Source organism: Leucopleurus acutus, assembly GCF_964270905.1.
Source record: "Leucopleurus acutus genome assembly, chromosome: 10".
Classification (NCBI taxonomy): domain Eukaryota; kingdom Metazoa; phylum Chordata; class Mammalia; order Artiodactyla; family Delphinidae; genus Leucopleurus; species Leucopleurus acutus.
In genome coordinates this window covers 40,445,995-40,470,188 of record NC_139153.1, presented here as the reverse complement: position 1 = coordinate 40,470,188, position 24,194 = coordinate 40,445,995, and the positions used below count along the sequence as shown (strand labels likewise).

The window sequence follows — 24,194 nt, the reverse complement described above, 5'->3', positions numbered from 1 at the left end:
AGGAATAGGCAATGAACAGACTGTTTTGATAAGCAAATATACCATGTTACTCAAGAGAGTAAGCCAAACCACAGACAAAGGGGATCCAGCTCTTATACTCCAAGAGAAATGGCCACACAGAGGGTAGTATGTTGGTGGAGACAAGCAGGATATTGCTTAACTGGAAAATCAGCTAAGGAGGTTCTCAGAAATTAAGGGCTGGCAGCCATTTAAATAAACTCTAACCCTGCAAATGCAGGGTAACGACCATTCCTACAAACGAAGGGCCCAAGCATGGTGTTAAAGAACCCTAAGGTTGGAATCAGGGGAAGTGGTCCAGCTACCAGCTCTGTCTCGAGCGTGTTGTGGGATTCCGTGCAGAGGAACTCCTGCTCCGTTTACTCTAAAATGTAAAGACTAAACCAGATGCTCTCTGGGGTCTCCTTCAAATTTTCAATACTATGAGTCAGAATAATCGGGTGGGGTCTTATATTTTGCTAGTAAGAGTAATAATAATAAAATAAGTTAGAAAAAAGTTGCTTGAGATAGAAATCTCTAAAGGATGTGATGTTCTTTAGACGTCAGGCTTTTGGCCTCAGCAGGCTGCAGAACCAGGCTGCTCTCAGAGTTGGAGTCACTCTCCTGTTTTCTCAAGTATATTTTCTCCTCTGCCAGAATCACAGATCTTATTTTTTCTGAATAGTTTTTTCCCCTTTGTTTGCTCCTATAAATCTTTCTACCAAATAAGGAAAAAAACAAATTTCAGTAGGCTTTAGTTTTTATCCATCTCTCAAAATGTTTCCATCTGTTTCTTATCTAAAAGATAAATAACAGTTATCATTATGAGGCACATCACCTCTTCAGGTCAGCAGCATCTCAAAATGCTGTCTAAAAGCTGCACGGCAAAAAGACAGGAAACAAGAGTGTTGATAGAGGCCCTGAGCACCAGTGTTGGAGTTAGACCCAAGTTCAAATACAGGCTCTGCCGCTTATTAGCACTGGACTACAGAAAGGTTACTTAACTGAGCTCTGAAATGAGGATACTAAAATCCACATTATGGGTTGTTGAGAGAGAGAATTAAAAGAGTTAATGTCTATAAAGAAACCACTACAGTATGCTTCTTTTTTGTTATTATTACAGAGTGAACTTCACTAGAGAGTACCCCCTCCTTCCCATGGCCTCCTCTGTCTCCCCCAGGATTTGCTGCTAAGAAAGTGTCAGGGAGGAGCTGCTGCCACAGCTCCAGCCACCTTCTCTCTGCCCCCTTATTCAAATAAATTGTTTTCTAAACATCAAGAAAAGCAGTGTCAACTGGGTAAACGAGGATCAGAAAGCTTTACGAGATTTTATAATTCCTAGTCTATACTAGGATTTCTCAGTTTCTTGGCCAGGGTTGTCAACCTAGCTGACAATTCCTAGGTTCCACCAGTTTTCTTTACAAGATTAAATGAAAACACTGACATTTTAACATGGTAAACTATTCCTCATCATGATTTTAAAGAGTAATATCGGGGCTTCCCTGGTGGCGCAGTGGTTGAGGGTCCGCCTGCCGATGCAGGGGACACGAGTTCGTGCCCCGGTCCAGGAGGATCCCACATGCCGTGGCACGGCTGGGCCCGTGAGCCATGGCTGCTGAGCCTGTGCGTCCGGAGCCTGTGCTTCGCAGCGGGAGAGGCCGCAGCGGTGAGAGGCCCGCGTACCACAAAAAAAAAAAAAAAAAAAAAAAAAAAAAGTAATATCAGGCTGACCTAAAGGCCCTTTTCAAAGAAAAGAAGATATTAGAAAAGGCAGTCACAGATTCCACCCACCCTCTCCTCCAAGAACAATCCTGTGAAGCTACTGCTGTTCCAAACTGACCCATTTCTAAGCAGTAATGTGTGGGTGACCCGGAAAACTGAAAAACTGCAGAAGGAGCCCAGTGAGAGGTAGCCTAATGCCAAAAGCAAAGTTAAGTTACCACCTGATGCTGGAATCTGCTGGAAGATAAGCTGGAAGAGCTAATCACTAATCAACTAATGGAGGAAATTCACTTCTGCGGGATGATTAAGCAGAAAGACAAATAATTGAATTTGACTGGGAATTTGATGGCGGAATTACACCAAAAATGAGTATATGATTGGCATGTGGAGTGGGGAAACTGGTTAACCAGTATGTAAACAGACAAAGAGTGAGGAGGAGCTGGGAGAAAGGAGGAGCCAGAGCAGAGGCAAGAGTGCCTCCAGCCAGGGCAGAAAAGGCACAAAGGAAAACAGGCCACTGAATTTCATGGCTGCGTCAAAGTGATTTGCGTTACCCTTCCCCCTTTGCCCTCTCCTTTCCCCTAGTCCACCAGCCTGCTTCCATGTCTGGAAGCAACAGAGTCTGACTACCTGACGCTCGGAGGGGAAAACTTTTCCCTGGCACGGTGCTCAGGTGACTACTTACCTTGGGCTTCCCGTCTTTTGAAGGTAAGGTGGAAGGCCTGGCAGTGGCAGCAGCTGGGCGTTTGGGTGGGGCAGCCGGTGCTGAGCCTGAAGCAAGGCTCATGGGTTTTTTATTCGACCCACCAAAGGTGGTGGCAGCTGGCTGCTTAGGGAGAGAAGTGGGCTGTGTTTTGGCTTTCGATGTTGAAGTCTTTGCAGGTTGAGTGGTGGCCAAAGGCTTTAAGTTGATTTGTTGTTTTTTTTTTAAAGGCCAACATCAAACACACAGACAAGAATAAAAACAAATTTAAAAAAAAGTATAAACTGCACAATTCAAAGTAAAATTATAAGCAATGAGGGTAGATGCAACTGAAAATTAGCACTCCTTTCTTCTGAGCTCAGTAAATAGTGGAAAGACACCAGGATGCAGATAAAGAAAACTGGGAATTGTTTCTTAATGACAGTGTCACAAATTCCAGCAGTTTGGCACCTGAAGATTTAAATTCAGTCATAACTTTAAACAATTAACTAACTTTTGAAGCCTGCAATAATTCTGTGAAGAAAGTCACCAGCAGGTGATTAGGCTATTTATTATCTGCACCTCTATGAGGCAATATCAACGTCCTGTTTTAAACCCACACTAAAATGTGGCATTTGTACTTTGCAATAAGTACCAATAGATGTCTGGAGCTATGATCCACCTTAACAATCTGTGCTCCTTTTTCATTAACAGAGACTTCAGAATGGATTTCTGAATAATTCTGTAATTCCCTTTATTATTGTTGTTAAGGGAAGCAGAAACAACATCTACAGAACAGATATTCAAGATAATACGGTCAAAAGCAAAAGATTTAAAGGTTTGAGTTAGGCCACCATGGTAAAATGGGAATATAAAATATTTTCTAAGCATGTCCAAACTTGAGGAAGGACTCATAATAGCTCAGAAAAAAGAAATTTCATTTGCATGATTCAAGCAATAATAAGCAGAAGATAGTTTTTAAAAATTACAGCAGAAGACAACCCACCATTCTGGCACCTACCTTTGTTTTCTTCTCTGGGCTTGGTGGGAGCTCCTTGTTTGGAGGGGTGGTGATGTCATTTCCGGTCACACTCCCAGTAAGCCGTCCTTCTTCTAGTTTGGCTATTCCTAAAGGGGGAAAAGGTATGCTAAGCAAATGTTTTTCACACCCATTGTGAAAATGCAAGTCTTTGCAGAGACACACCACTAACTAGCACTTCATTCTGAGAAAATCCAGAGCTATGCTGCTGAAAGTGGTCAAGACTCCCAAGTCCCCCTCACTGTGACGAAGGACAGTTTTAGACTCCAGAGATTCAAGCAGCCTGTCCCTGTGGAAAAGCAACTTAACTAGGATTTGCACAAATGCTCAGTGGAAGGAAATGGCCCTTGAAGTTTCGTTTCCCTTCCCTGGAGACCGGTAAAGGGGTTCTGTCACCCAACCACTAACTCCCAGAGCACATAGGGGACAAAAACCACTTCTACTAGAGTTTATCTCTTGGAATAAAGGTTGCTGAGAGATGGGATAAGAGCCAGAAGATCATCCAATGTCCTCCCCTTCCTTCCTTTCCCTGTAAAGCACCACTTTATGGAGGATGTGAGATGAACTTGATCTGGTTCTAGCAGTGACCCAGATTTCCAACAAGGCCGAGGAGACCCATGAAATCAGATCCAGGGCCAGAAATAAAGTCTACAGCCTAAGGCTACGCCCAGCAGCACCACTGTGGGGAGGTGACTCCAGATTTCAATAGGGCTATACCAGAAAGCATTAAAATACCATGAAATTTATAACCTGGGTGTGGGGAACACCTTTCTAACTGGCACAAAATCTAGAAGCCAAAAAAGATAAGTTGGACTACAGAAAAATAAAAAGCTTCCACGTGCCCCAAAAAACAATACGAAAAGTCAAAAGGCAAATGATAAACAGGAAAAAAGTATTGAACCTCACATCAAAGACACAGAGCTTATTACATAAACTACTCCTACAAATCAACCAATTCCTATAAAGGCCGAAAAGAAAATGAACAGGAAAAATGGCCGAAAGAATATGAACACAGTTTACAGAAAAAGAAATACAAATCACTTTTGAAAATATGAAAAGATACCATTTCTAACCTAACATATTGTCCAAAAGTCCTAAAATCTCAAAGTAGCTGCTGGGGATAATGTGAGGACATACGCTGCTGGAAGTGTGTGAAATGGTACAAATCAGATGCAGGGCAGTCTAGCAGTATCTCCGAAAACTACAAGTGCAAATAAATTCTAATCCAGAATTACAATTTCTGGAAATTTATCTTAGAGATATATTCACATACCTTCAAAATAGCAAGTGTGTATGGTCTTTCACCAGAGCATGGTTCCTAAAAGCAAAGGACTGAACCCAGAAGTCTGTTAACTGAAAACTGGTTAAAGCATATGGCAGAAGTATCAATGTTATCTCTGAATTTGAAAAAATAAACCATGACTGATAGGGAACGATCTCTACTCAGTGAAAAGAAAAGCAAGGCACAGAACAGTAGGTATAACATGAAACCATTGTCTAGAAAAGACAATACGCATCTATTGCAAATACACTTGTACATGCATTTTAAAAAAGTCTTTGGAAGAACGATGATGAAACAAAACAATGGTGACTTAATTTTGGGATGGGGTGGAGGACCAGGCACAAAACTAGGGAGCGTTAGGAGGCTTTATTTTAAAACTTTTTGTTTTGAAGTAAAGATTCACAGGAAGTTACAAAGAAATGTACAGGGAGGTTCTGTGTACCCTTTACCCAGTCTCCCCCAATGACACCCTGCATAACTATAGTACACCGGGAAACTGATATTGGTACAATCTAGAGAGCTTATCTGACTTTTCCAGTTTTACATGCATTCGTGTGTGTGTGTGTGTGTGTGTGTGCGCGCGCACGTGCACGCAGGTGTGCGGGTATGTAAGCAGTTCTATGCCGTTTTATCACATGTGTAGCTTTATGTAACCACTACTAAGAATCAAAACATATTAATTGTTCCATCACCACAGAGCTCCCTCATGTTACCCTTTTTTTTTTTAAAGCCACCCCACTCCCTCTGCCTTTCCAATCCCTTAATCTCTGGCAGCTATTAATCTGCTTGCCATCTCTAAAATACTATTTCAAGAATATTATATAAGTAGAATCACACAGTGTCCTACTTTTTGTAGCTGGCCTCTTTCATCCAGCAACACGCTTCTGAGGTGCATCGGTGTTGTACATGAGAAGTCCATGGTGTGGCTGTACCACAGGTTAACCGTTCACATACTGTAGGACATTTTGGTTGTTTCTGGCTGTTTGCTATTATAAGTAAAGCTGCTACGAATATTTATTACAGGATTTTGAATAAAATAGGTTCATTGTTACTAAATGGAAATGCAATTAATTGTTTCTTACATGTTGATAGTGTATCCTGTGACACTGATAAACTCACTAATTAGTTCTAGGGGTTGTGAGGGTAGATTCCTTGGAATTTTCTACATAATCATATCATCTACAAACACAGCCAGATTTTTTTCTTCCTTTCCAATCGATATGCCTTGTATTTCCTTCTCGTGCTTTACTGTGCTAACCAGAACCTCCAGTACTATGTTAAATAAGAGTGATGACAGCAAGTATCCTTGCCTTGTTCCCAACTTTAGGGTGAAAACATATAGTCTTTCACTATTAACTATGATGTCAGCTGTAGGTTTTTTGTAGATGCTCTTTCTCAAGTTGAGGAAGTTCTCCCTCTATTCTTTGATGAGAGTTTATCACAAATGGGTGTTGGATTTTGTTGAATTTTATGTGTTTATGATTTTTCTTCTTTAGACTTTTGATATGGATTACACTGATTGGTTTTTGATTATTGAACCAGCCCTGCATACCTGGATTAATTCCACTTGGCTGTTGTGTATAATCATCTTACTATACTGCTGGGTGTGATTTGTTAGTACTTCGTTAAAAATTTTTGCATCTAAGTTCATGGGAGATATCAGTCTGTAGTTTGTGTGGTACTGTCTTTGCCTGATTTTGGTTATCAGGATAATACAGACATCATATAATGAGTTAGGAAGTGCTCCTTCCTCTTATATTTTCTGGCAAAGAATGTGTAAAATTGGTGTCAATTATTCTTTAAATGTATGGTAAAATTCTCCACTGAAACCATCAGAAGCTTTTTAATTAAAAATTCAATTTCCTGGGCATATACCCAGATGAAACTATAATTTGAAAAGATACACGCACCCCTATGTTCATAGCAGCACTATTTACAATAGCCAAGACATGGAAACAACCTATATGTCCATCAGCAGATGCCACGGATAAAGAAGATGTGGTGTGTATATATACAACAGAATATTACTCAGCCATAAAAAAGAATGAAATAATGCCATTTGCAGCAACATGGATGGACCTAGAGATAATCATACTAAGTGAAGTCAGTCATAAAGAGAACGACAAATATCATATGACATCACTTATATGTGAAATCTAAAATATGACCCAAATGAACATATCTACAAAATATAAACAGACTCACAAACACAGAGAACAGACTTGTGACGGCTAAAGGGGAGGGAAGGATTGGGAATTTGGGATTAGCAGATGCAAACTCATGTATCTGGGATGAATAAACAAGGCCCTACTGTATAGCACAGGGAACTATATTCAATATCCTATGATAAACCATAATGGAAAAGAATATTAAAAAAGAATATATGTATATATGTATAATGGAATCACTGCTGTACAGCAGAAATTAAAACAACATTGTAAATCAACTATACTTCAATAAAATAAAAAATTTCAGTTTCTTTAATAGCTCTTCAGGTTACCATCGTGGTTGAGTTATGGTAATTTGTGGGTTTTAAGGAATTGGTATATTTCTTCGAAGTTATTGAATTTGTGAGGATAAAGGTGCTCCTAGTATTCCCCTATTATGCTTCTAATGTCTGTAGTGATATCCCCTGTTCCTGTTATTGGTTGGTTGTGTCTCTTTTTCACCTTTGTCAGTTTTGTTAAAAGTTTATCAGTTGTGTTGGTTTTCTTTAAGAACCAGCTTTTGGTTTAATAAACTTTCTTTTCTGTTTTATTGTTTATAATTTCACTGATCTCTGCTTGTTTTGGATTTATTTCATTCTTTTTTTTTAGTTTCAGAGTGTTGATCTGAGACCTTTTCTCTTTTCTAATGTAAGTACTTAGTGCCACAAATTCCCCTCAGTACTGCTATAGCTGCATTCAACAAATTTTGACATGTTCCTTTTTCTTTTTCTTTGGCTGCGCCACAAGGCTTGTGGGATCATCCCCCAAACAGGGATGGAACCCCAGCCCCGGCAGTGAAATCGCCGAGTCCTAACCACTCTACCACCAGGGAACTCCTGATATGTTCATTTTCATTCAGTTCATTGTATTTTTAAAATGTCCTCTGAAAACTTCCTCTCTGACCCATGGATTATTTAGAAGTATACTGTTTAATTTCTTAGTGACTGAAGATTTTCCTGTGGTCTTTCTATTATTGGTTTCTCATTTGTTCCATTATGGTCAGACAATATATTCTGCATGATTTCAATCGTTTAAATGTATTGAAGTTTGTTTTATGACCCAGGATCCATCTTGGTGCATGTTCCACAGGCACTTGAAAAGAATCTACAAACAATAAATGCCGGAGAGGGTGTGGGGAAGAGGGAACCCTCTTGCACTGTTGGTGGGAATGTAAATTGATAGAGCCACTATGGAGAACAGTATGGACGTTCATTAAAAAACTAAAAGTAGAATTACCGTATGACCCAGCAAGCCTACTACGGGGCATATACCCTGAAAAAACCATAATTCAAAAAGACACATGGGGCTTCACTGGTGGCGCAGTGGTTGAGAGTCTGCCTGCCGATGCAGGGCACACGGGTTCGTGCCCTGGTCCGGGAAGATCCCACATGCCACGGAGTGGCTGGGCCCGTGAGCCATGGCCGCTGAGCCTGCACGTCCAGAGCCTGTGCTCCGCAACGGGAGAGGCCACAACAGTGAGAGGCCCGCGTACCGCAAAAAAAAAAAAAAAAAAAAAAAAAGACACATGGGGCTTCCCTGGTGGCGCAGTGGTTAAGAATCTGCCTGCCAATGCGGGGGACACGGGTTCGAGCCCTGGTCCAGGAAGATCCCACAGGCCGCGGAGCAACTAAGCCCGTGTGTCACAACTACTGAGCCTGCGCCCTAGAGCCCACGTGCCACAACTACTGAAGCCCACGCGCCTAGAGCCAGTGCTCTACAACAAAAGAAGCTCACGCACCACAACAAAGAGTAGCCCTTGCTCGCCACAACTAGAGAAAAGCCTGTGCACAGCAACAAAGACCCAACGCAGCCAAAAAAAAAAAAGACACATGTACCCAAATGTTCACTGCAGCTCTATTCACAACAGCCAGGACATGGAAGCATCCTAAATGTCCACTGACAGATGAATGGATAAAGAAGATGTGGTACATACATCACACACTGTGGTACATATATACCACATCCGTATATGGCTGGAATATTACTCAGCCATAAAAAGGAATGAAATTGGGTCATTTGTAGAGATGTGGATGGACCTAGAGTCTGTCATACAGAGTGAAGTAAGTCAGAAAGAGAAAAACAAATATTGTGTATTAATGCATATATGTGGTATCTAGAAAAATGGTACAGATGAACATATTTGCTGGGCAGGAATAGAGAACGGGAGGGTGGGATGAACTGGGAGATTAGGATGGACATATATACACTACCATGTGTAAAATAGATAGCTAGTGGGAACCTGCTGTATAGCACAGGGAGCTCAGCTCGGTGCTCTGTGATGACCTGGATGGGTAGGAAGGGTGGGGTGGCGGAGGGGGGGGGTTTGGGGTTGGGAGGGAGGTCCAAAAGGGAGGGGATATATGTATACATATAGCTGATTCACTTTGTTGTACAGCAGAAACTAACACAACATTGTAAAGCAATTATACTCTAATAAAAAAAAAAGAATATTCTGCTGTTGTTAGGTGGAATTTCTATAAATGTCAAGTGGATGCTGTTGTTTGATGTTACTGTTAAATTCTTCTTTACCTTTACTAATATTCTGTCCAGTAGTTCTATCAATAGCTTAGAGTGGGATGTAGAAGCCTCCAACTACAACTGTGGATTTGTCTGTTTCTCCTTTCAGCTCTACCAGTTTTTGTTCATTGTATTTTTTGTGTGTGTGTGTGTGTGCTGCGTTGCGTCTTCGTTGCGGTGTGTGGGCTTCTCATTGCAGTGGCTTCTCTTGTTGTGGAGCATGGGCTCTAGGGTGCACGGGCTTCAGTAGTTGCAGCAGGCGGGCTCAGCAGTTGTGGCTCACAGACTCTAGAGCGCAGGCTCAGTACTTGTGGCGCACGGGCTTAGTTGCTCCATGGCATGTGGGATCTTCCGGGACCAGGGCTCGAACCCATGTCCCCTGAATTGGCAGGCAGATTCTTAACCACTGCGTCACCAGGGAAGCCCATAATTTCTATTTCTTTGCTGAGATTTTCTAGTTCCATTTGTTTCAAGAGAATTCATAACTTCTTGAAATAATTTTATGATGGATTTTAAAATCCTTTTTGTATATTAGCAGGTAATCACTATTTAAATTTAGTGTGCAGGTAGTTTCAATAACAATTTAGTTCCCAGGGCCCTTGTAGTACAATACAGGCCTGCTGTGTTTTTCTGGTTCCATGAGGCTGTCACTCAATCCCTGCTGGTGTTGCCTGCAAGGGCTCAAGGCACTTCCCTGGGACAGATGGTTTCACTGGGTGGGGGATGAGTGATGCTGGACCCACGGAATGCAGACTTTCTCCTGGCCTGATTTCTGGCTGCCTGATGCTGGTGGACTTCCTGTTTTGAAGCCACTGGGAGCAGGAAGCACCTAACTGGCCTGATGATGGAGGAAAGAGTGTAGCAGGAAACCTACCTACCTTTCCTTCTGCTACTGGGTAGAAGGCTGGTGCCGCTGGTCACCTAGTGGGGACAGGGGATGAGCTTCCCTGCCACTGTGGGTGGATCAGGCCTGCAACTGCTGCCAGGTGTGAAGTGCACAACAGGTAGGCCCTGATGACCTCTGCTGACACTGTACCTGCGAGAAGATTGAATCCACCACCACTGCTGGATATGGGGAGGGAAATAGGGCTTCCCCGTTCCTGGTCTTTGGTCAAAAGAGAGAAGGTTTTTCTTTCTTTCTTTTCTTCTTCTTTTGTCTATGCTTGTTGGTGATTCCAGGTTGTAGACACCCTCCAGTGCCCAGACAAGGACACGTGGAAGATTAAAAAGAAAAGCCAAGGGAACTCACTGCACTGTCCTTCCTCAAGTCCTGAGCCCTACCCAGCCTGCCCTCTCCCTTCTACCTTTCAGATTCCTTTTCTGATCATCTGGTGCATTCTTTCCAGAGTATTTAGCTGTATTTAGAAGAGATGAACAGGAAAAAGTGAATCAATGTCACCTCCTCTTGGAAGGAGATTTTCTAATGTATAGCATTTTGTACTTTTTGATGCTTGAAACCATATGCATTTCTAGTTGAAAACGGAATTTTTTTAGTTTTAAAAATATAAAGAAAGAAAACCACCCCCACCATGCAAGGTATTGGTAACGCCTCTGTTATAGAGCAAGCTGAAAGAATATCTCACCAAATGTCTGACTTGTTGCCACTGGCCACTGGCATCAGACCACCATGAACATTTTTCAATAAGCACAGGATTTTTCAGCAAACAACATGAACACTTCATGAAGTCTCACTGCTTATGATATAAACATGCAACATCTCAACCTGCACAAGTTAAGTGTCACCCAGTGAAAAATGCATGACCGCCACATAAGCAGAAACCATAGTCTTCCTCCCAGATAGTGCTTCTCACCATGAGCCTCCTCCTTTGCTTCCGGGGTATATACCAGCCAACTGCTAGAGACCACCACCCAAATGTCCCTACATTTCCACAGAAGAATGTTCACAAAGAATACAAAACTGCTCCCTTCTGTTGCATCTTTCCATTATTTGTACTACTACTTGCTGGAAAACCCAGGCTCAAAATCACAGCATCATTTTTAACTCCCCCCCGCCGCCCCCCCCCACCTTCCACACCCAGTTTTCAAGTCCAGTTGATTTCGCTTCTGGTATACTTCCCCTATCACGTCCTCAGTAGTTCACCTTTTACTACTACATGTATCCAACTGTCATCATGGGATTTTTTTGCCTTCAATCCTCTGTCTTCCAGTTTATCTTTTCTACTGAGAACAGGTGAATCCTCTCAAAGCCAAATTTGGGCCACTTTATTTATTGTCATAGGCAGTCAGGACAGTTTTTTGAACAGGGGAGTAAGGTTTAAACAACTCACGGAACAACTAAGCTTGGGTTCCAAACAACTTTCTAGATTTGTTATCCCATTATTTCTTGCCGCAGATGTACAGATGGCTTTGGCATATTTGCTCAACCCACATCCTTCTCCAGAGGAGCCCCAGATGAAGTGGGCAGCTCAAAATGGCCAAGACTGGTGAAGAAGGCTTTGGTACCTGGCACACAGGTGACTGGACCAAGCTGAGACAATAAGATATACTTACTCATTCTTTCCCTAAAAGAAAGAAAATATGAAAACTATAGCCAAGCAACCTTGGGTTCCTGAGATATAAAGTAGGGCACAGAACCCAAAACCATGGCAACCAATGTCCTGTACAGACCAGAGACACAAAGGAAGCAAAAAGTAAGAGACGGCAGAGAACAGTTTCCAGAAGGGAAGAGAATGGAACACATGTTCAGGGCAAAGCAGAGGTCCTAAGTGAGACACACAATGGCTGTAGCTGGGCTACACTTCCTGAAATAGGATTCCCTGAGATTGTCAACAAATAGCTTTTTATAAATTTGAGTTCCTATGACTGTGTTTCTGTTCTTTGAAACTAAATAATAATTAAGAGAAGCCCCACAAATACTCATCATTGTTCTTTTACCTAATGTGAGCTGTCTGAGCTTCATACCTTTGCCTGGAAGGCTTTCCCTCCACTTTGTTAGGCTTCCAAGGCCACCTCCTCCCAAAAGTTTTCATGATTCACAATCCTCTCATACAACCCCCACCCCCCGACCCCTGCCACCCCAACTAGATCACAAGTCGTTCGAGGATAAGGACAATATCCAGGGCCTAGGTAGTGGCATATGATAGGTATGGTGAACAATGAATCCTTATATAGCTTTATCTACATAGAGTTTAGCAGTCAGCATTCAAACATTTATTAGGTGAACAGATCAGTGAGGTTTGTCAGTCATCTGACATTTTTTTCCTACCAGCGTGAACTTCTCTTAGTGTGAACTAGGACAAACTTGTTCTGAAATAAACAAAAATCTTCACTCATTACCACCTAGAAGGTATACAGCACTGAATTGGGCACCTGGGGATCAAGCAAAAGAAGATGAGACAATCCTATCCAGGAGGCCCTTACAGTTCTGCTACAGTTAGAAGGAAGCGACAGCATAGGACACCTGAGTCTTATCATCTTGGAGTCATAAGAAATCATGGAGGAAATATGACGCTTTTTTGCCCACCTCTATTTAAAAAAAAAAAACACGCCACACACCTGCCAGTCTTCAAGGGTCCTTTCCACTTACCCTTCCCCCTAGAAAATACCACTTCTAATATTAAGAAAAAAATGAGTAAAATATTTTTGTAAAAATGTACTGAGAGGTATAAATACTAGAGGAAATGGTTCCTAGGAAAAGAGGCTATTTTTATAACAAACAAAACACATATTGTAAATCTCCATTAACTAGCTTGTGAATCACGGTCCTTTGTGCACAAACTGGACTCAGAGGAAAACAAGCTTTTGTAAGACCACCAACAATAAGACCCGTGGAGAGCTGGGGGTGGGGAAGAGAAGAAAGGGCCAGGAAGAAAGACAAAGCGGCAGCCGCAAGGACCGCAACATTTAGCTGTTTATTAACCACAAGTCTCTCCACTGTCCACTTTCCCTTTCTTCCCCTTCTCCCCACAAATCCTCCTAACACACATATACAGAGAGAAAACTAGAAGCAAGACCGGGTCAAACATGAAGAACAGGAAAAGAATATTAAATAGCCAGCTTTAAAAGGCTCTTTTTCAGCTTGAACAAAAGCAAAACGTTCTCAAAAGCAAAACGGAAAACAGAGCTTGCATCCAGGCTGCGCTACTTAATGAGAGGAGGTTAGTGCTGATAAAGCCATTGTGAATCCACAGTGACAGATTTTCAAGCAAGGAAATCAATCAGTTGTGATTGGATGATTTAGGGCTCAGGAATCATCTGGTTCAAACCAACAGGGAGCTGAGGGGTGGGAGGATGGGGGGAGGGGTGGGCAGGGTGACATGAGGTCAAGTAAGGGGCTCTATGTCTTACGCCCACCCCTCTCTGATGGGATTCGGACCACACCCTCAGTCCACACCATCTGTCACACCAACAGACATGCAGGTTGACCCAGCTAGAGTCACTTTGTGCACTCTCTCGCATCACTCTCCCCAACCTTCCGATGCAAGGGAATTCAGCTTTCCCTGGGCAGTCATAGACTCCAAGCAGGAATGAGCCGCCTAACGCTCCTGCCGGTAATCTGCCACTTTGGTTCCTTCCTTGCCGTCTGCTTGTTCCCCATGGAGGCAAAATTTAGAAACATACCATCACGTGGGGTCTCTTCACACAGGAACGATGGAGTGCTCTGGGTTGTGGTGACCTCAATTTCCTTCTTCCCTGCCAGAACTGTCTGTCCTGGCCGTTTCTCACCTCCCCGGCAGACTTGGAAGCATGAATCCGCTCTAGTTTCACTAGTATCTTCTTGTCCTTTTTCCTTGCTGCTTACTTCAGGAATCTGCTCCAGCTTACCATGGAGATAGAACCCAGCAGTGCCCAGTTCCCTCTTCCCAGAGCTGCTGCTGCTGCTGTTGTTGAAGTGGGTCAGTTCTTCTCTCCTCTTGGCCACTGGTTCCTCGCAGTTGAAAGGAGGTATCTCTTCAGTAGACAGAATGGGCAGTTCTCCAGGGTTCAATTTGTGGCTGGCTGTCTGTTCCTCAGCCACCGTCATGGAGCGCCTAATGGCAGGAGCCCCCAGTTTTTTGGGTGTGGGACTCAGCATTGGGCTACTGGTGAGGAGTAGCAGGCCAGAAGAAAGCTCTTCTTGGGCGGGAAGTTCAGGATACTTATCTGCAAGGTTGACAGCTGGGGGGACTGAGAGATGAGAGCACTCAGACAGGGCCCGGCGCATTGCCTTTTTCTGCTGGGGGGCTTGGTCAAGCAAAGCCCCCTCCTCGGTAGAACTCAATTTCTCCAACTCCTTATCATGGTCTTTGATATGAGAGCTGGCATTCACATAGTCCGGGGTGAACTCGACCCTAGTGATTGGTGGAATGGCAGTGGGTGAGTGCGCAACAGTGGGGGCTGGGTGGGCTACAGCCACCGCTAGGGAGGACTCATATTCGAGCTGCCCAGAGCTATCACTCACCACCCCAATCACCCGGCAGCCAGCAGGGATGCCATTCTCCTTTCCTGGAGTTCCTTCCCTTGAGTGCTGAGGGTCTTGAGCCACTGACACGGGATGAAAGTTGGGGTTCCAAACACTGGTTTCCTGCTCCTTAACATACTGGGTGGGCATGTCAGCAGCCCCTGGGAAATCCAGATCTGGCTGGCTCTCTGTCTCCGGCACATTCTTCCCTGCCGCCGTCCCTGGAACTATAGTGGCTTTGTTTTTGTCTGGCCCCTCTCTGGGTCCCAGATGTAACTCGGCCGTCTTCTGGTGCACTGAGTTCCCCTCCAAGGGATGGCAGCTGTCTGCAATCACATACCTGCTCGCAAGGTGACCCGAGGTGGCTTGATACTCCTTGTCCTGCGCTTCAATGCCGAGCTCTTTGTCTAGCTTCCCCTCAAAGAAGCAGAGCTTATTCTGCTCCAGGAAGCTGGCATTCTTCACAAGCCCGTCTTTCAGCTGCCCGTCCATGCTGACATTCAGCCCGATCTCATTCAGCTTGCCCTCTGTCCTCTGCCACTCAAACCCAGCTTGGCTCATTTCTTTTGTGGAATCCACCCAGCACTGTGCAGGCTGGCCCTGACAGAGCTGGCCGGGAGTGGCAGTGCGTGAGGCTGGCTGCCTGTGTGAGAGCGACATCGCCTCTTCCACGGCTCTCCCCGCCGCTCCTGGAGCTCTAACACCACCTATGATCACAGAGCTGGCAGTGACATCACACCAGCATTCATGACTAAACCTGTCTTTCGCCCAACACTCCTCTCTCCTCAAGCAGTTGGATGATAAATGTATTTACTAGTGTGAAAAGAACGAAGGAAGAGGGAAGGAATGAATGAAAAAGAAAGAGAAAGCAAGGAACCTGCTCCTTTCTGCACAATCGAATGCCACTGTTAAACTGAAAATGTAATTTCCTGTTAACTGGCACTCTGTTTAGATCTGCAATTTAAAACACGGGATGGTGCTAATCTGGGTACTGAGGATAGTAATGATGCCGGCTTTCACCAGTATAGACACGTGTGTACCCACACACTCGCTTATGTGACACTATGCCCACACTTCCACTGTCACCTACTCAAAAAACTGTTTTAAAAATAAGACTGATTTGCCAATCCTAAGCCATAACTCTTAAAGAACAAAGACTCCAAAAACTTGCTCAAAATTTCACTTAAAACAAAGAACCTTAATGTAATATCAAAATTGGAGGCATTCATTTCTCAGAGGAAGAGTAGTTTTGTTGTCATAACAACTTATCAAATTAACTTGAAAACTGACTTGAGTGAGTCCCCAAAGCCCAGTGAGAGCTCCATCTTGTAGCTCTGCATTGTGCAAGAGTCTAATAAGTGGTTCATTTAAAGGTTTCAGTGATCAGCACTTTGGGGACATGTATCCAAGTTGTAAGACACTTGTGTGACAATACATCCTCGCACTTTTACTCCTGCCCCGATCCCTCTTAGTTTCTTGGACAAGATGTGTCTCTCCTTCCTGCACCAGCCCTGCCTGCTCTTTCCAGCCTGCTGATGACTTAGTTGCCACGGGAACACACTGCAGCAGTTCATCTTCCTCCGACCTCTAGGACTTAGGGACCTTGGCTATCTGTGGCTTGGGGTTTTAGCCGCCCACCAGAGCCCACTGCCCCCATTTAACTCAGCATAGTCCTTTGCTGCCCTGAGCTTTGAGTTTACAAACTGTACTTTCAGGATTGAGGTACCCACGAGAGAAAATTCTTGAAAAAAAAGTTACACTGAAAGGATAGGAAAAACTCTGCCTTGAACAAAGCTGATTTTTGTTGCCTAGCCTGTAAGTCGCTAATTGAAGTAACATAGGATATTGTGATAGTCTATCAAGAATACAAGAGAAGGGCTTCCCTGGTGGCGCAGTGGTTGAGAGTCCGCCTGCCGATGCAGGGGACACGGGTTCGTGCCCCGTTCCGGGAAGATCCCACATGCCGCGGAGCGGCTGGGCCCACGAGCCATGGCCGCTGGGCCTGCGTGTCCAGAGCCTGTGCTCCGCAACAGGAGAGGCCACAACAGTGAGAGGCCCACATACCGCAAAAAAAAAAAAAAAAAAGAATACAAGAGATGGATTTCCCTGGTGTCACAGTGGTTAAGAATCCGCCTGCCAATGCAGGGGACACAGGTTCGAGCCCTGGTCCAGGAAGATCCCACATGCCACGGAGCAACTAAGCCCACGCACCACAATTACTGAGCCCGCGAGCCACAACTACTGAAGCCCACGTGCCTAGAGCCCGGCTCCGCAACAAGAGAAGCCACCAGAATTAGAAGCCCGCGCACCTTGCCTCAACTAGAGAAAGTCCGCGTGCAGCAATGAGGACCCAATGCAGCCAAAAAAAAAGTGAAGAGATTACCAAGGCCCAGCCCAAGAAAGCTTCCTTAACTGGAGCCTCTGTCCCCATTACTCAACTTCTCTACTTGCTATTCATACCCTGCACATAATTTTCTCAATTCCCAACTAGAGCGCAAGAACCAACCCTAATATGTTTCCTGCGTTAGCATCAGTACCTAACACAGAGCTATGTTCATGGTCAGGAGTGGCAATGTTGCAAAGCTGGAAAAAATGTGAACTTAACCTCTGTCCTGAACATTAACTGAACTCATATATACCTCTCCTTCCCCTTGACCTTAAGTAGCTTAGCAGCAACATGCGAAAGCACAATAAAGGTTCATTAGCAAGAAACTAGGGTCACCTTACTCTTCAGCAAAGCTCTCACCAAGGAAGAGCAAGGAAGGATGTATAATAAAATGAAAAATGAAAGTGGTGCCAGGAGGGTCATGATTCTAATTAGTAATGGGAAAAAATAAGAGATGAGTCTTGGGTATATAAAGGCTTGGTGATAAAACATGGTCAAATTCTGGCTTTCAAAGAATGAGGAAGGTGTGTCTTTATTCCTTAGCAATTGTCTGCTACTATTTTCCATTCTCAAGTGGACTTACATTTATGTTGGTGTCCTGTTACAGTGCTCAGCACTGTGAGCATCCCTTCACTGCTGCTTCTGAGTGGGCAAGCAGGTCCTCCTGCTTCACTAAGAAAACATGGAGATCCAGAGGCTTTTACAGAGGGGAGGGGACAGAGTGGCTTATAGTTTGATTACACTATTGCTTTGCAACACGTACCAAGGAAGAGATCACACGGAACAAAAATTAATGTGTTTATTTCTCCCCAATGAGGTGACTGCTACCTGGATGACAAACAATGAGAAAAATCTAGTACAGAATAATTAGTAAAACCTGAGGATGACCCTGTCAGTGCCCTAGTCCAATTCAGAATTACAAACACAATCTCACTCAGGAATGCACATTCACCCACGGGAGAGAGTTGCATCAAGGAACTCAGCCCCCCCACCCCGCCCCCATCACTGTGATATTTTATCAAGTTGGCAGATGAGGAACTTACATGAGGTCTTAGAAAGCTGAGCGTGCCCAGGTAAAAAGAAATGTACTTAAGAACCTGAAGACTTAAATTCTAGACTCAGTTGCCACTAGAATTCCTTGCCTCTGGGTTCTGCTTCTACTTATTCAGAACTCACAGAAATGTCACCTCCTCTGTAAAGTCTCCTAGACCCCTAACTCCTAAACTGAATCCTTAATGTTTACACAGAACTATACTTGTTCTACTTCTTCTTAGGATTTGGAAACTACACCATAATCTTCTCTGTATGTGCCTTTCCTGGAAGCTTCTAGAAGGCAGGAATAAGACCTGTCCACCTCTGCTATGCAGGTGCCCAGCACAGTGCTTGATACAGTGCTTAAGTAGGCTCTCAAAAAAGTTCTGCTCAAGGAGGAATGGACGGATTCCTTTCACGGACTTCTATCATTTGACCTGATCTCTCCCATCGTTAAACTCATGTAGACAGGTGCTGATTTCGAATGTCCTTTGGGCTGAAGGTTTTTAAGTTCCATTCCGTCTGAGTCTGAGGAAAGTGCATGGACTCCCATGTGTCTGGTCAGAAGGCGACCTCTCTTTTATCAGACTGTATAACAACTTGTCAAGCTTCCAAGGGCTCTGGCACAGCTTGCAGGTCTCTGATCTCAGCAGATGCACTGGCAGATGTTTCTGGTTTTGCCTTGTGCCTTGAGCTAGTACTCAACCTGTTCAGGGCCTTGGTTTTGATAAGCTCCACAACTGGTTTCTCTGCATTCTTTCAGTTACCAAGGCAACAAAGCTACTTTCCAGATTGACCAAATGTTCCCTGTTACTGTCTCCAGGAAACAATTTCTAATAAATTATCATTACAATGAAAGTCGATAAGTCTACTGATTACAATGATGGATGACACTCTACTAATAAAAGCTGAAGACTGTGAAGCTGCAATCTAGTTTCTTACCTGGAAGAAAATGATGTTTGTTTATATATAAATATACATGTATGCAAAAACATTTCAAAACCATATTCTACTAAATCTTAGAAAAATTTCTTAGTACATGTTTAACTCAAGAAAATCGTGATTCTTCCTGATTAACTTTCAAAAGTTGGGAGGCAGACAGAATGAAAAAACTGAAGCTAGTAATCTGACTTATGTGACCCTTGATAAAGGTAATTCATTTACCAGGACCTACAAAATGGAGGCCGCCCCCGTGGCTTGGCCCACAAATCTAAATCGAAGTCAGCCTGCACTTCACTGTCAAGGAAAGCACCTCACTGTCAAGGAAACCTAAAACACACCACACAGTCCTTCGACTCAGCTTCAGCTAGCTCACCTTGCCCTAGAAAATTGGACCTGTTAGCCTTATAAGGAAACCCCAGACCTCCTAGCCAGTCATGCCCTATTTCCCCCAGTTGCCGCTTATAACGCTCTATAAAACTCGCTCTTGCCCAGAAGCCCTCGGTAAGAGCGGTCCACTGTTGTCCGCTGTACTCCCCTAATCCATGGATTGTTCTCCCTTAAGTAAAGGACATCACACTCATTACTAAATTGCATTATTTTTGTCATTTAACAGGCAAAAGCATTAAAATGCTTACAGATGAAAAGTCCCCGAAGAAGTACAACTTGGAAATTCCAGGCCTTTTGAGTACTGAGCCTAGCATAGCCTCCCTGAAAAAGATAAGAGATTCATGCAAGGAAACTAGGTAAAAGCCCAACTCCCTCCACCAATTACCTCCAGTGTAAAGTTTAAGATCCTCTGCTCATGGAGGTACACACGACTCTCAGGACCCTTGAAGAGCTTACCTTCTTTTCTCCCCAATCTTGTCTCAGAATGTTTCTCCCTGCTGCCCACATGATGTATATACCAGTCACACCCAAATGTTTGCTAGTCCTCAAATATTCCATGCACTTGCACTTCACTATGCCTCTATGCAGTCTATCCCCTAGAATGCCTTACCCTGCTTATCAGCTCTTCAAACTTCCAGACCCATCAAATGTCACCTCCTCCAGTAAGCTTTCTTTTGCTCTCCTAAGAGGACTTACTTTCTGCTCTGTATTCCCATGGCATATAGCTCATCCTTCTATTACAGAACTTCTCTCACTAGAGTAAAATTATCTGTTTATGTGTTTATCTCCCCACTTTGGAATCCTTGAGGAGTAAAAGCTGTGGCTTCTTGATCTACCCTTAGAATGTGGGAATAATGTTACCTGGTGTTTGCTGAATGAATGAATGAACTAAATACTAAAAAATCCAAATCATGTTGAGTGTTCACTATCTGCAGAGCAATAGAAAACGTTTATATGACAATCAGCTTTTTGCCTAAACTTATACAAATTACATCGTTGCTGAACAGTTTAAAAACTAGCAATTTCAATCTGCTCACAGCTGAGATGACCTACTCAATGTCACAAGTAAAAATACGCATGGACGTCCCCTCTACTGTCCACTTCATATTTCAAAGGAGTAAAAATTTCTGTAACACCAAAAGTAAGAAGCAAGTTGCATTTGCTTTCTTAATCTTCCAGTGCTGTCAGCCAGAGGATAAAAGTGAGGGAGCGTGAGGGGAAGAAATTCCTTTTAAAGTAGAACAGCCAATAATTGCTGGACTTGTTTCACAGAACATTTAGATGCTCTGGCTCAAATAAGGTGAAAAGTAGCACAGAACTATTTGAGGGTTAAGAGTTTAAGAGAGTGCTGAGCGTATAGTAAGTTTCAATAAACAATAACTGTTTTTAGTTACTGAACATATAGACTCTCCCAATAAATTTCATTAATATACAGCTAGTAAGAAGAAAACAAGCCAGAGAATGAGAGGGTAAGTGGGAAGAAAGCAATTAGGAAACTTCACAAATGGCACTACGTTTAAGATGTGGCGCAGTGGGTAAGAATCCGCCTACCAATGCAGGGGACACGGGTTTGAGCCCTGGTCCGGGAAGATCCCACATGCCGCGGAACAACTAAGCCCAAGCACCGTAACTACGGAGCCTGCGCTCTACAGCCCACGTGCCTAGAGCCCGAGCTCCACAACAAGAGAAGCCACCGCAATGAGAAGCCCACGCACCACAACGAAGAGTAGCCCCTGCTCGCCCCAACTAGAAAAAGCCCGTGCGTAGCAATGAAGACCCAACGCAGCCAAAAATAAATAAATAAAATTTTTAAAAAAAGATATTACCAAATGGGTACTTCTCCAGTTGTAAGACTGTAGTGAGCTCTAAGATTACAAATGATTTTTTCATCTGCTGAGCATATTTTATTTATGTACAAGGGCCTTGAAACTGTTAGGATTTGAGGTTTATAAATTACTCCAAGTTTCACACCAAAAGAATTTCCCACCATAAACTGATATTCCCAGCTGTTGGAAGACTGTTGATGGGCTCAAGAAAACTGAAGAAAAAGAAATGAAGCCAGATAAAGGGAGAAATGGCTCTCACTATGGCAAAGGGAAGGGCCTATTTATGGAGACCCATGATAACTGTCCCTCTCACAGAACAACATGCCAAGTGCACTGCCACTCACAGCTCTCCTTGGCTTTCTTCCAGGGGAGCGACTACTATGGAGCCATCGCATATACCAGAGTCCAGTAAGGATCGCCCTTTCAACCTTGCTCTTCCCTGCACAAAATACACGGTCCCAAAAGAAGTCCTTTTCGGACAAGTTGAGCTCAGATTTCCTGAAGTATCTCAATGTTCCTTACTTAGAACAATATGCATAATATGTGAAGAAACCTTCTGCTAAAGTTTCCCTAAACTTTAGACATGAAAAAATAACAGGAGAGGAATCATTAAGCTGAAAGAGACTTTAGCAGTATATTCACTTTCCCTACTTCCAAAGAAGATAAGGGTAGCAAAAGGTAACTCAATTATAATTTTAAAACTGTCATTAGACATCATATACAGTAAAGCTCTAAGCTGGGTGGTAGGGAGAACACAGGAATAAATCAAACACAGTCTCTGCCCAGAGAATAAAATGCTAGACAGACTTAAAAGACCTAGATTCTAATCCTAAATTAGACTCTGATTAGTTTATGTCCTCATGATGTGTCTCCATTTTCCAACTAGAAAAGTGCTTAGTTATAGAGCTTGGATATTAAAATTTTAAAAATATAATTATTAATCATCGACCTTCATCTTTTTCTTTTTAAGAACCTAAAACTTCTGGAAGGTTCCTCTGAGGCAAGAATGAGGAAAGCATGGGCCTTAGAGTCAGAAAGACTTGGGTTTAAATTCTATTTCTGCCACTTCACTATCAGTGTGACTTTAATATGGAGAGCCTCCATTTCCTCACGTGTAAAATGGAGAGAATCCTTCAAAGTACTGTTGTGTGTGTGTGTGTGTGTGTGTGTGTGTGTGTGTGTGTACACGACTATCCACCTACCTATCTACAGACAACTAGACACTTAGTATTCACTCAATAGGTGGCAGATGCTATTATTTTTATGGACACCACTAATAATATCTTTACTGTCCGAACACTGAAAACCATGGGTAACACCATCCGACCACAGGAGAGTTAACATGAATGATTCGAAGTGAGGAACAAAAATAAAATTTACCAAGGCCAGGTCTATTACCAGGCATGCATGAAACATCAGAGCCCATATGAACCCATAAGGGGTTACCCTGCCTAGTTCCCTATCACAAATCCAGGCACTCCCCATTCCACTCAGTCCCCTGCCTCAGAGCCCAGGCTTGCCTAAAGCTCTGCATCTGCACATTCGCCTGCTTTCTGAACATCTCTGAATAAGCATTATTAGAAACATACAAGATCTTGGGAATTCCCTGGCAGTCCAGTGGTTAGGACTCCACACTTCCACTGCCGAGGGCGGGGGTTCAATCCCTAGTCAGGCAACTAAGACCCCACAAGCCGTGAGGCCAAAGAAAAGAGAAGAAATATACAAGATCTGCACAAAGAAAGCACCAGTGAGGGACTAAGACACGTAAACCTGAACATGTGATGTTACTGAATATGGCATGTATTACATGTTGGACAGAAAAACTCAACATATGCAACAACTCTCCCTAGGGTAATCTATATTTAATGTGATTTCAAGAACAAGACTGACTGGATTTCCCCCCCCCACAAACCTATAAGCCAACTGTCAAGTTTATATGAAATAATAAACAAGCAAGAATAGTCAGGAAGACTCTGAAAGATAGGGTGACATGTGGGGCTAGACCTATTAGATATTAAAATATATTATTAAGCCACATTGTGTTACTTAGAGCATGACAAAGGTGGCATTTCAGAGGGAGACAGAATATACAAATATAGTGAGACAACCAAGTAATCATATCGCATATTTCATAAACAAAATACACACACACACACACACACACATACACACATACAGAAACAAATAAGCAAATTCTAGACTGATCAAAGATTAAAAATGTGAAAAATTTAAAATATTTTTATGAACTCAGAGCAGGGATGGCTTTTATAAACTGGATAATAAAGGAAGTCATTTAAGAAGTAAAACACAAAATACATTTATACCAAGTAATAATTTTTTACCTATTAGACTGGCACACCTCAACAAAGAAGAAAAACCACACTAGTAGGAGAAAGTACAGGGGAACAGGTACTGGTCTATGCTCAGGGTGGGAGTATAGTTCTGGTGCAGCTCTGTGCCCCTATGAGGAACAACTTGGCAACACCTATCAAAAAGATAAACATATATTCTTCAAATCAGAGGTTCTAACCCAGAGCCCCTTTTTATTATACAGATGTATTTGTATAAGTATGTATGTACGTAAGTATGACATTCTGTATATACAAGATTAGTTTACGCACCTTGTTTCTAATAGAAAAAAAAAGGAAAACATCTGAACATCCATCAATAAAGAAGTGGTAAAATACATTAGGGTATCTCCATACAGTGAAATACTATACAGCTATTTAAAAAGACTGAGGCCCCTTTCTTTGTACTGATTTGTAAAGAGCTCT

General features: G+C 43.0%; 1 protein-coding gene across 9 annotated transcripts in view; it reads right to left on the bottom strand.

Annotated features, from left to right (window-relative positions):
* MAP4 (microtubule associated protein 4) overlaps nucleotides 1–24,194 on the bottom strand; it is a 170,172-nt gene that overhangs the window by 15,648 nt on the left and 130,330 nt on the right. For 8 of the 9 annotated variants that reach the window (XM_082847258.1, XM_082847263.1, XM_082847259.1 and 5 more), the window contains 2 exons: nucleotides 3,423–3,529; nucleotides 2,405–2,620 (listed from right to left, as the gene is read on the bottom strand). In XM_082847258.1, coding sequence (XP_082703384.1) covers nucleotides 2,405–2,620; nucleotides 3,423–3,529 — 323 coding nt within the window. The remainder of the gene's footprint in view (nucleotides 1–2,404; nucleotides 2,621–3,422; nucleotides 3,530–24,194) is intronic. The other variant, XM_082847261.1, reaches the window with a different exon arrangement.